General features: G+C 41.1%; 1 protein-coding gene across 2 annotated transcripts in view; it reads right to left on the bottom strand.

Annotated features, from left to right (window-relative positions):
* Nucleotides 1–13,015, bottom strand: part of fat4 (FAT atypical cadherin 4) — a 465,822-nt gene that overhangs the window by 181,973 nt on the left and 270,834 nt on the right. For both annotated transcript variants that reach the window (XM_069925240.1, XM_069925241.1), the window contains exon 6: nt 8,511–9,433. In XM_069925240.1, the coding sequence (XP_069781341.1) occupies nt 8,511–9,433 (923 nt within the window). The remainder of the gene's footprint in view (nt 1–8,510; nt 9,434–13,015) is intronic.

Here is a 13,015-nt window from a genome sequence, read left to right as displayed (position 1 = left end):
CAAGCAGTATTGAAAGCTTATGAATTGGTTCCAGAAGCATATATACAAAAATTTAGGAGTTTGGAGAAAGTATGGAACCAATCTTATATGGATTTTGCTCTGGGAAAATTTGTCTATGAAAATGATGAGAGCAGAGGAAGATCCAGTTGATAGAGACTTTCCCAGTACTTCTGGAATAGTCCTGAAAGAGCAGGTTAATTGTGAGAGTCAGGATTTCTCTTTGAAAAGGAAAAAGTTAACTTATCAGCAAAAGACAAATGATAATGTTATTGACTTAAGGGATAAAGCTGTAAATGAAGAAGAGATTAAATAAATAGCTTGTGGATATTATTTGAAAGGTGAATTGTTAATGAGGAAATGCAGACCTCTTGATGTTCCTGCAAATGACGAGTGGGCGGTGATTCATCAGATGATCATTCCTAGAATTTACAGGAATAAAATTTTAAATTTAGCCCATAGTACACCTTTGAGTGGTCATCTTGGTGTAAATAAAAACATGAATAAGATTTTGAAACAATTTTTCTGGCCTGGTTTGAGTAAGGCTGTTCTAAATTAGGGCCAGACATGACATCTTTGTCAGGTTGTGGGGAAACCTACCCAAGGTCCCTTGCAACCTATTCCTGTTGTGGTGGAACCTTTCACTAGGGTTATTGTGGATTGTGTGGTCCCCTGCCTAAAACAAAAGCTGGGAATCAGTACTTATTAACAATTATGTGTACGGTGTCGAGATTTCCAGAAGCTATAACATTAAGGAGTATTAAAGCAAAAACAGTGGTAAAGGCTTTGGAAATATTTTTTAGTTTTTGGTTTGCCTAAAGATCCCGAGTGACCAAGGATCTAACTTTATGTCTGGGTTGTTTTAGCAGTTGATTTATGAGTTGGGAATTAAACAGGTCTCTTCATCTGCGTACCATCCTGAAACTCAGGGAGCTTTGGAAGATTTCATTCTACTCTTAAAAATCTGATGAGGATTTATTGTCTGGTGAATGGGAAAGATTGGGACAAAGATATTAATTTACTGTTAATTGCAGCAAGAGAGTCTGTGTAGGATTCATTAGGTTTCAGGCCTTTTGAAATTGTGTTTGGACATCAGGTTAGAGGACCTTTAATGCTGTTAAAAGAATAGTGGGTTAATGATAACGTACAGTTGGACTTACTGGATTACATTTCTAAATTTCAAGATGGGTTACAAAATGTGTGGACTTTGGCTCAAGAGAATTTTAAAATGGTCGGGGTAAAATGAAGCAATTATTTGACAGGAAAGCTCAAGTGAGGAATTTTAAGAGAGGAAATAAAGTGTTGATTTTGTTCCTAACATATGACAATCCTTTGAGACCAAAATTTTCTGGAATCAACACTCAATGATGTTAATTATGTGATCGTAGGAATAAAACTCATGTTTGTCACGTAAATATTATGAGGATAAAGGTAGTGGAATACAGTCTGTAACATAGGTGTTAGTTTTTCACAGGATTGAGGAAGTTATGGATCATAAGATTATAGAAACAGAATCTTATGAAGGTAACCTTAAAGAAACCATGATTCTGCCTGTCTAACTCAGCAATTTTGGAAAACCTGAGGGAAATGTTAGGCCATCTTAAGTCACAAGAAAAGATACAGTTGAAGCAGTTACTTTTGAAATATGCAAATTTGTTTCCTGATGTGCCAAAAAGGATGTCAGTGATTTATCATGATGTGGATGTGGGAGAAGCAAGCCCCATAAAACAATACCCATACAGAATAAATATTGAGAAGAGTAAAATCATGGGTCAGGAGGTGGAGTATATGTTGAAAAATGATATTATTAGACCTTCGAACTCAGATTGGAGTTCTCCTTGTGTTCTGGTACTTAAACAGATGAAACTGATAGGTTCTGTACAGATTACAGGAAGGTTAATTATGTAAGTAAAACAGATGCTTATCCTATTTCGAGAATAGATGATTGCATTGATAAAATTGGAAAACTAAATTTCTTACTTAGGTGGATTTGTTGAAGGGTTACTGGTGTATGCCTCTAACTGAGAGAGGAAGGATTATTTCTGCTTTTGTGTCACCATCTGGTTTATTCAAGTATAATGCATTACCTTTTGGCATGAAAAATGCCCTTGCAACATTCCAAAGGTTCATTAATTCGGTAACCCAAGGGTTGACACATACAGATGACACATGGGAAGAACATCTGAGGGAATTGGACAAAATGTTTGCAAGATTATCTAAAGCAAATTTAACTGTCAATTTAGCTAAAAGTGAATTTGGACATGTTACTGTGACATACTTAGGTCATGTAGTTGTCATGGCAAAATTGCACCTATTCAAGCTAAGTTTTTGAATTTCCTATTCCCAACGGCAAGAAAGCAGTGAGGAGGTTTTTAGGAATGGCAGGATATTATAGGAAATTTTTCAGAAATTTTGCTGAAGAAGCTCTTCCTTTAACCAACCTTTTGAAGAAAGGTGAGAAATTTGTGTGGACTAAAGTTTGTCAGAGATCTTTTTAAAATTTAAAGGAGATGCTCTGCCATGACTCTATTTTAAAATCTCCTGATTTTGAAGATAATTTTCTTTAGCAGTGGATGCTAGTGAGGGGGAAGCAGGTGCAGTTTTGTTACAAAAACATGATGAAATTGACAATCCAGTTGCCTACTTTTCCAAAAAAGTCTATGTTCATCAAAGGAACTATTCCACTATTGAAAAGGAACTGTTGTGGAGCTGGCCATAGCCAAGAAAGACACAGCCACAATGTTGAATTTGTGAACAACTATTTAATTCAAATTCAGTGCCCGACCCTACAGGGCCATCTTCCCATGGCTGCCCTGCCACGTGGCGTTACACGTGGGGCCAGTTTGCCATGAGAGAGTGCGCCACCACACAACCCCCCCAGAACTGGCTACGTGTCCCACCGCTTGGACAGGCGGCCCCAGCGTTTGGGCATGGGCATCTGCACCAGCCGTGATAGGTCCAAGTGCGCTGCCTTCAAATGGTCCACGGTGAAAAGTTTGATTTTACCCACTATGTCCAAAGTGAAAGTCCTGCCAGACCACTGGAGGATCTTGTATGGACCTTCGTATGGGTGTCGTAAAGGTGCCGTATGTGGGCCGTGCCGAACATATACAAATTCCGCCGAGTCCATCTCTTTGGGCGATGTGTCAGCCGGATGCCATGATGTGAGGGAGGCAGGGGGGGGGGCTAGCGAGTATAGCTTCTCACGAAGATCTACCAAAAGGTTTGCGTGCTCGGATGTGGCGTTGGGCTCTGGGCCAAAGAACTCACTGGGCAGCGAGAGCAGCTCGAGCTCAGAGATGACAGTTCGGAGAGCCTGCGTCTCTGTGTCCTGCTTCTGGGCCTGTGCGAATTGTGTATAGTTAAAGCTTGGGGCGAGGGCATTAATCGCTGGACGAGAGAGGGCATCTGCCCTGAAGTTGTCTTTACCTGCCCTGTGCCGGATTTTGGTGGTGAACTCTGACACGTAGGAGAGGTGGTGTTGCTGACAAGCTGACCATGGATCTTTGGCCATCGCGAGTGCCTGCTTGTGGTCTGTGAACACCGTGAAGGGCCTGCCCTCAAGAAAGTATCAAAAGTGCTGGATGGCCAGTTACAGCGCAAGGAGCTTCTGGTTGAAAGCGCTGTACTTGAGCTCCAGCAGACATAGCTGTTTGCTAAAGAAGGCCAGCGGGCGCCACTGTCCATTGAGCCACTGCTCGATTATGCCCCTTACCGCTGTGGCTGAGGCATCCACCGAGAGCACCGCGTGTGCTTCCGGGCTTGGGTGCTCCAATAGAGTTGTGTTGGCGAGGGCCTCCTTTGTTGCAGCAAAAGCGGTCTCTGCCTCCTCCGACCAGGTCAGGACATTCTCCTTAGCGGCGATCAATGTGAACAGCTGTCGCATGGTGTGGGTGGCTCTGGGGATGAACCGATGATAAAAATTCACTATCCCCACAAACTCCTGCAGGCCCTTGAGGGTGGTTGGTTTGGGGAACTGCTGGACGGCCGTGACCTTCTCTAGCACCGGGGCAGCCCCTGCTGCCGAGATGGTGTGCCTCAAGAACTGCTGCATCTGCTTGGCAAACTGGCATTTGGCCATGATGACTGTGAGGCCAAACTCCGCCAGTCCGACAAACAGGGTACGGAGGTGGATCTTGTGTTCTTTGCGGTTGTGGCTGACGATAAGCATATCGTCCAGGTAAGTAAACACAAAGTCCAAGTCCCTACCCACTGCATCCATGAGGCGCTGAAAAGTCTGGGCCATGCTCTTGAGCCCGAAAGGCATACACAGGAATTCGAAGAGGCCAAAGGGGGTGACGATCGCCGTCTTGCCAATGTTCTCGGGGTGTACCAGGATCTGATGATAGCCCCGCACCAGATTGACGCGCACCGTGGAGATTGGCTGAGAAGTCTTGAATGTGGGGAACCAGGTACCTGTCCGGTGTAGTCGCATCGTTCAAATCCCGGTAATCCCCACAGGATCTCCAGCCGCCAACGGATTTGGGGACCATTGGAGGGGGGATGCCCAGGTGCTATTCGAGCAATGGATGATCCCTAACTCCAGCAGTCGGGAAAACTCTTCCTTTGCCAGCTGCAGTTTCTCAGGCTGAAGTTGTCTGGGCTTGGCATGCAGCCGTGTGTGGAGATATGGTGGTATACCCCGTGCTGGGGTAAGGTGAAACTGAATCATGGTTGTAGGATGGTGGGGAACTCATGGAGTATTCTCGAATATTCATCCCTGGAAGTGGCGATCTCAGGATTGCAGGCGTCCGTGGCATCCAGGTGCACCGAATGGAAGAAGCGATCATTGACCAGCCTCTTGTCCTTCATGTCGACCAACAGGCCATGTGCCCTCAGTAAGTCAGCCCCCAGCCACGCAGTACCCACTGCAGTGGAATTTCTCTTTCCCAATGTGGATCTGTATCCTGCAGGTATTGAAGGTCTTGATGGTGGAACCGTTGGCTACCTTCAGGGTGGTGGGGGACAGGAATTTCAGCTCTGCACCTGTGTCCACCAGGAAATGCCGGCTGGTGGACTTGTTAGTAACGTGAAGGAGGCCAACCATCACAGCCATCAACAGCAGCTGGCTGGGTCATTTCCCAGGTAGTCACACAGTTGTCGGCATCTATGAGCTTGCTCTCACCAGGTGGAATGGTGCTCTTTCAGCTTGTGCTTGAGGAAGTGTTGCGGCCGGCTGGCTCTTAGTTGCGCAACCTGACTGAGGGCTGCTTCATTCTCCCTCTTGGTGCACCAGATGGTGTCCACTCAGGCTGTGACTCAGCGTGGATCCGTGAAGTTCTCATCCACCAGGAGTAGTTGGATGTCCTCGGGCATCTGCTCAAGGAAGATCTGACGGAATAGGAAACAAGGTTTATGATCCTCCGCCAGCTCCAGCATCTCGTCCATGAGGGCTGATGGTGTGCGGTCCCCAAGCCCATCCAGGTGGAGGAGCCTGGAGGCATGCTGCTGAGGGGAGAGCCCAAAAGTGCCTAGGAGCAGTTTCTTGAGGGCAGGATATTTACGAGTCATGCTCATGACGTGGTAGGACATCATGACGTCTGTTGAAATGTTTCTCAGCTGAACCTGCGCCTCCGCCTGCCTGAACCACATACGCGGGCGATGGGTCCAGAAGGGGGTCACCAACATGAAGTTGGCCACTGCCAAGAAAGAACCAGCCACCACGTTGAATGTTGTTAATGACTGTTTAATTCAAATTCAGCGCGTTCCCCTTTAAGGGCATCATGAGCTCAGTCACCCCGTGTGTGGTGACATCATAATCACTGTCGCAGGCACACGTTGGTCAGGAAACGAGGCAGGGAGAAACCCTGATGGCACCATCTTCCCGTGGCTGCCCCACCACGTGGCATTATACGCGGGGCTGGTTCACCATAAAAGAGTGTGCTGCCACGCTGTTGTCTATAATACTTGCTCTGCAGAATTTTGATGTGCATCTGGGCACCACTCATGAACCTGTTGTGATATTTACTGACCACAATCCTCTGGTGATTTTGAATAAAATGAAGAATAAAAACAGAAGATTGGAGTTTAACATTGCAAGAATATAATTTGCAAAATGTTCATATCAAAGGTACAAATCATGTAATAGCGGATTGTTTGTCAAAATGTTAAAATTGAACATGTAAATAAATATAAACTCTCAACATTGGGGAATATGCTATAACATGTTATATTTTTGTATTTTTTTTTCACTGTAATGATTGTAAATTCAGTTTAGTTATCACTGAATTTTAACCCGAGAGTTAAAATTCCTTTGCCAGGGAGAGTGAGATGGATGTATTCTATTTTATATGGTTTTTTTTAAAGGAGCCAGATTGTGGGGCCTTTAGGGAGTATGACACTTCACACAAACACGTCACCAATCAGATCTCATTTAAAATGCAAAAGCTTGGCTGAAGCCAGTCATGCAGGGAGCGAGATCCTTTGCAAAGACAATAAAACAATTAGACTGCTTTGCTAAAGAATTTCAGAAGCAGATGTAAATGTATTATTGTTTTGAAAGCAATGGATGAACAGGCTCAGAAGATTGGATCTGGTGCCGCAATCTGTCTGGTTGCAGTTTGTTGTTCTAAGAAGTTCAGGTAGTTTTGACAAGCAGAGAGAGAGAGAATTGGTTTCTGCAGTGGCTTTTGGAGGCTGAAACAACAAGCTGGCACCTTGTTTAAACCCCATTTTGAAGACGGGTTGTGAGTTCTGAGTTCACCCTGTTGAAAACCCTTGTCGTCCATACTAGAGGAAATAGCTGACTCAAGTGTTTCACTGGAACAAGGGAAACAAAAGGGACTCTGTGGTGACCTCCAGAAGAAGAGGTTATCATTTGGAAAACCATAATGGGGCAAACTTCTTCAACAAGACACTGAAGAGCCCTAAGCAGTAACCTTTAAGCACCAGAGCTTGGTAAAAATTCATAAATGTTAAATTCGGTGCACAGTATAAAAATTTCCTGATACCTGTGAACTTGGAGGAGTGAGAAGTGAGATTGGACTGTAAATCAAAGAACTTTTCTAAACTTATACACATTACATACATGTGTGCTTAGAATTAGAAGGGGATTAAGTTAGATTAAGTTAAGTTAATAGTAATAAGTTAAAGTTTGATCCTGTTTTCATGTTTAAGGAAGATTAAAAACTACTTTTGTTTAAGAAACCATTTGTCTTGGTAAATTTCTATTGCTGCTTGGATTTGGGGTCCTCTGGGCCTGCAACGAAAACAAATGTTTGCTTTATTATGAGCAGATTTGAAGAGACTTAATGGCATACACCTTTTCCTATTACCTCTGTTGAAGAAGCAAAAGGCTTTTTTAAAATTTAGTTTTCTTGTATGTAATAAAAAGCACAGTTGCATAATTTATTATATCTGTGATTTGAAATAAATTTATTCCATGAATGTTTGAAGTTAATTAATCAAACCTTACCTCCATTCAGCTTTGCATGCTACAGTCTATACCTGTTTTCTTTTAAAAGCACATGACTCATGGATCACCTTCTCCATAAGCACCTTCCACAGCTCTTCTGGATGGGGCAGAGATTCATATGTGACTTCTCCAACATGATCTATTGCATTCGGTGCTTGTGCTGAGATTGCTTCTACATTATCAAGGCCAAGTATAGACTAGGTGACTGTTCTGCAGAATACCTACCCTCTGTCCTTAACTGCATTTTTGAGCTTCTATTTGCTTGTTATTTCAACTGCCCTTTTCATTTCTGCATTAACTTGTCTACCCTCAGCATTTTCTATTGTCACATTGAGGACAAATACAAATCAGGAATACAACGTCTCATATTCCACTTAGATAGCCTATAGCCCAGCAGCATGAATATTGATTTCTTTTTCAGTTCCAGTTGGCCCACACCACGTGCTCCTTCCTGTCTACCAAATCATTTTCCTTTTGTTCACTCCCTTATCAAAACTAATTACCCACCTCCACCTGGTTCCATATGTCTATCAACTGCAACTTTCAAACTAATTTCTTCTCTTTTGCTTCATCCTTCCCATCCCCTCTTCTAACTGGCACAATATGCCCATCATCCCTCCATTGTCTATCATTTACCACTCTCTGCTTCTGCCTTTCCATCACCAAGATCCATCTGCCAATTTTATTTTCATCTCTTATGACTTGTAAGCCTTGGTCTCAAAATTTCCCCATCCCCTACTTGTCTATATGCCCATCACCCCCCTCATCTTGTACCTCCTAGCACCTACCAGCCTCTGCCTTGCTATTTTCAGTTTTTAATGCTGGCCATCTTCCCTTCACTCTCTCAGTCCTGATGCAGGGCCTTGACCCAAAACATTACTTATTCCTTTGCCTCCAAAGATGCTGCTTGTGCCACTAAGCTGTTCCAGCAAGTTTGTCTTTGTTCATATAAATGTATTGCTTAGTACATATTTTCTTTTATGATAGAAACAAAAGGAGTCGACCTATGTCATGCCCTTCAGGTTTCAGTATAACATTAATTTTTTTGATATAAATAGAAGAATTACTACAGATTGTGTAGAGGATTTATGCTACCAACCTGCAAGATGGACACTGGCAGATTCCATGCATTTTCCTGCACATGCATTGTGTAGGGCGACAGTTCAAAGATAGGAATAAAGTCATTCATGTCAGTGAGATTTATGTTCACCATAACCTTGGCAGTTTGTGGGCTGCTTCCACGATCAGTTGCCTGGACAGTCAGAGAGTACGAAGGTCGTGTTTCACGATCTAGTTGCTTGGCTACTGAGACAATACCAGTGACAGAATCAAGTCGAAAATCATTGTTCAGATTTCCACTGGCGATGTGGTACCGGACCTGACCATTAATTCCTTCATCTAAGTCAGTGGCAGTAACCTGGATGAGATCAATGCCTCTAAGTGTGTTTTCACTAATTTCAACTTCATAGAGAAGTTGCTGAAATACAGGAGGATTATCATTCACATCAAGTACAATAACAGTAATGTCCATTGATGAAGAGAGTGGAGGCTCACCCTTGTCTGTAGCAATCACCGTCAATGTATAATTAGAGACTTCTTCCCTGTCAAGTTCATCAATTAGTCGCAGTGTACCATCTATTGTTCCGATACTGAACTTGTTTGCTGAGTGACTCAGTAATGTGTACTCAACATAACTGTTTGGTCCACTGTCAGGATCAGTGGCTTGTGCTTTATAAACAATAGTGTTCATAGGAGAGTTTTCTTGCATATATGCCATTTTAGATGAAATAAATCTTGGTGGGTTGTCATTGACATCCAGTAGAATAACAGATATTTGTGCTGTGCTTGTAAATCTACTTGCAGGTAGTGGAGATAAATCGTGAGCCATTATTAAAAGGTTGTAGAATGACTGGCTTTCCCGATCTAACTCTCGCTGAGCACACAGAACGCCATTATTGTCAATATTAAAAAACTGCAATGAATCTCCAGATGCAATGCTGTATTCTAACTGAGAGTTCAGCCCTAAAAAGAGAAAGTAAAAAAAACACAATTAACATACCAAATGCTTGAAAAACAGCTGGTGAAATCAACATTTAATCAGTGGAATAAAGCGAAGTGAAAAAGAAACTGTTTGAATTCTTTTGCACTGCTTCAATTGTTCACTGGCATTCCTTTATTTTCTGTGTTCAATATTTCAGTAGAATCGAGAGAAAAAAGTCTGAAAATTTGAGAAAATCTATTATTCATTGTTTAAAGTATATAGAGTATAATATGCGAATCAAAGCATATTTTGCAGCATTTCCTAATGAAATCCTGCAGTCATACAATTGGACTGAGCACTTCCTATGGTGATTTACCCTAATACTGCTATTTATGCATTGGATTTTGATCATATGACATTATTTCAAATGCATAGGGTGTAAAATTTATTATTATTTCAAATGCACAGGCTGTACAGTTTGCTACAAACTTCTACATAAAATTACTTATTTTGGGAGATTGATTGGGGCTAGAGAAGATCCGAGATCGGGAAGGGTGAGATTGTGAAGGAGAACAAGGATGAGAATGTCATAATCAGGGCATAAATAACCTGGAGCCTATAAAAATCAACAAGCATCAGGCTAATGAAAAAATTAAAAAATGGTACAAGTTAGAACATGAGCAGCAGAGTTTTAGGTAATATCAGAATAATTAAACCAAGGTTGGAATCTGGAAGTAGAAACATTCATAAATTTGAAAAGGATACAGTAGAAGTCTTAAAATCCAGAATGGGTTTGGATTTTCATGCAGTACTTTTAAAATTCAAATTTGGGGAAAAATAAAGAAGAAATGAACAGGTATGCTTTTATAGTTTATTCATGAACAAATACAGCCTGCTTAATTTATGAAAACGAGGAGCTTTAAAGAAAAAAATAAGGTCAATTCTTGACAAAAATGTAAACAAGATAGTTTTGTTTGTTTCTGCTGTGCACAAATACACACACACACACACACACACACACACACACACACACACACACACACACTTTCTCAAAGTCAAGATTCATGGCATCTGAGATTTTGGAGTTCTAGTGTACTAAAGTCTTGTATTAAATTGAAATCTTTGTATCCATCTGAGAATGTATTTTACTGTAATAACATTCCTCATTCAGCTACTTGAGTTATAACTAGAAAGTTAAAAGAGTACTTGATCCACACCTCTTTGTCTCATTCTATCCCTTTAATTAATTTTTTAACTAAACATAGATAACCCTTTATCCCAATAAACCTAGGTTTGAAATCATCTTTGATCTGAAAATTTTGAACATTTCCTAGGTAATAAGCTGGTAGTGATACAAATCTGGAAATTATGCTATGCTATTAAATGAGTAGCATTTGTCATCTATTTTAATGAGCATTTTGATGTAAACATGATCATCATTCTGCCTTGTAAGACCACTGGCACTATAAGAGCCACGAGTTTTAAGTGATTGCAAGTTATTTGTTTACATCTGGATTCACTCATAAACCTCAATTGTCACTCATTCCACTCTTTTAATGTAAACTTGTTGCATATAATCAGCAGATTGTCATTCATATGGTGGAGCTATAAATCTGAGTTTTCTGGCAATGTCATGCCATGCCATACCAATTCTTTTGCCTTTGTTCTAACATGAACAGGTTGAGAATGGAATCTATTCCCTAATTACTAACTGTATTTTAAAATGTATGTTTTCCTATTTAATGTAAGGTACCCATGATGTTTAATGTAAACTGAAGCATTTTAAGCTATCCAATGTTACTATTACCCCTTTTACACAGATGATTAAAGCCAGGTATTATCTGCCTTTCAAGCACTTCACCTAGCTATGTAATGTATCAAAGGCAGATTGGGGGTTGGGGGGGGTCTGAACTTAGCCAGCTTTAATCCACCGAGGTAGGTAGGATCAGAGGTGGAGTGTATTGATGTTAGGCCAGTCTAAAAGGGGCCAATCATGTTGCTGGGTTTAAACAGGAAGGGAAGATGATTTTAGGTCCAGGAAAGGCTCATGGTCATATACTCCTTTTACACAGAGTTCCCACTAAATTAGCATGTGAACAACCTGAGTTTAAAGTCAGGTTGGATGGTTCACACTGAATCAAGAAAAGCCAGATCGGCATCCCAGAAAAGTGAGTAAGCCTTTTACACATGAGCCAAAGCGAAACGCATCGGCTCTGATATGACCTACCTTGACAGTTAAGTACCGGGATGAAAATGACCCTCGACCTACATTTGTCGTGTTCACACAGATAACTGAAGTGGTTAAAAGGCAGTTAATTCCCATATTTCAAGGGCAGTGTAAAAGGGCCTATAGGTGAACAACGAGCAGATTGTGTGAATGTTGGCACCGCCTGTGTGAATCAAATTGAGTGGGTCTGGACACAAGGGTTTACAATCACACGTAGCTTTTATTAACACACAACAATTTGTAGAAGAGCATGGGAAAATGTTAATGGGAATAAAATGCATGCACACAATTTATAAAGGAGTGTGGAAAACTGTTATGGGAATAAAACAAGCACACAATTTATAAAAGAGCGTGGGAAAACATTAAACACAATTAATAAAAACTACGTGTTATGAAACCCTTTGTGTCCAGACCCAGCAAACTTGATTCTTTCTCAACACAACATCACACTATGTGCCGATGCTGCTGTGCTACATGTCCCACATTTTTTTGTTCGGGAATCCAGCTTTTCTTCTGTTCTGTGTGAACAAGCAAGCCAGCTTCCAGAGTCGGATAGTGTATTCAGCAATAATGTTGCTCTTCTGTGTAAAAAGGACTATTATCTCCTACAAAACTGTAAAAGCACTCACAAGATATTTAGAGGTACGATAAATTGTTCCTGAATGCAAGCATTTGGCTAAACTAACACCACTGCAATGAAATGAAATGGACTGTAAACCCATTATAACAGTCGAAGGCAAAAGATTATGTACTCAACTAGTGTGTATTTTACTTGAAATTACTGGAACATCATGGCCACATACTCCCCATCACTAACACCTTTCAGAAACAAAGATGATTGCCATTTGTCCGACAAGTGATGGAATATTAAGTAAGAGTGACTGCTTTGCTAGATGTGTTGAAAATTAACACTGTCACATAAAACTATATAACTAGCTTTACTTCAAATGCAAAACTGGATTTGGTGTTTTTTGTCCTTTCTTCAGGCCTTGCTGCAAACAACAAACATTAAACATTTCTTGAAAAGTCACCAACCAGAATTAGCTGACATTTTGAAAGTGATTGTTCTTTATTATAAAGCTCCCTAATTGAATCAGGACTAATGATAACTCTCAACAACATGTACAGCGTCTGAAAAAAACTTGAAGAATTACAGCAAATGCAGGGACAGTGGTAAATTCATTTTTTTCTGGATTTGAAATTACCAGCCTTCTTCAACTATACAAGAAATACAAAAGAAAAGGAAAAAAAGCCACAACTAAAATTTCCTGGAAAAAAAATGAACAGACATAAATCAGATTTCAGTTGTGATATAAAAGTAAAAGAAGATCTGGTATCTTTAGAGGGGCATTGGTTATCCTTTTCTTGCTTTCTACTCCATTGGTGGGCTCAAAGG

The sequence above is a fragment of the Narcine bancroftii genome, chromosome 3 (assembly GCF_036971445.1).
Source record: "Narcine bancroftii isolate sNarBan1 chromosome 3, sNarBan1.hap1, whole genome shotgun sequence".
In the NCBI taxonomy this organism is placed as follows: Eukaryota; Metazoa; Chordata; class Chondrichthyes; order Torpediniformes; family Narcinidae; genus Narcine; species Narcine bancroftii.
The sequence above is the reverse complement of the archived record's forward strand: the minus strand, read 5'-3'. Positions and strand labels throughout refer to the sequence as shown.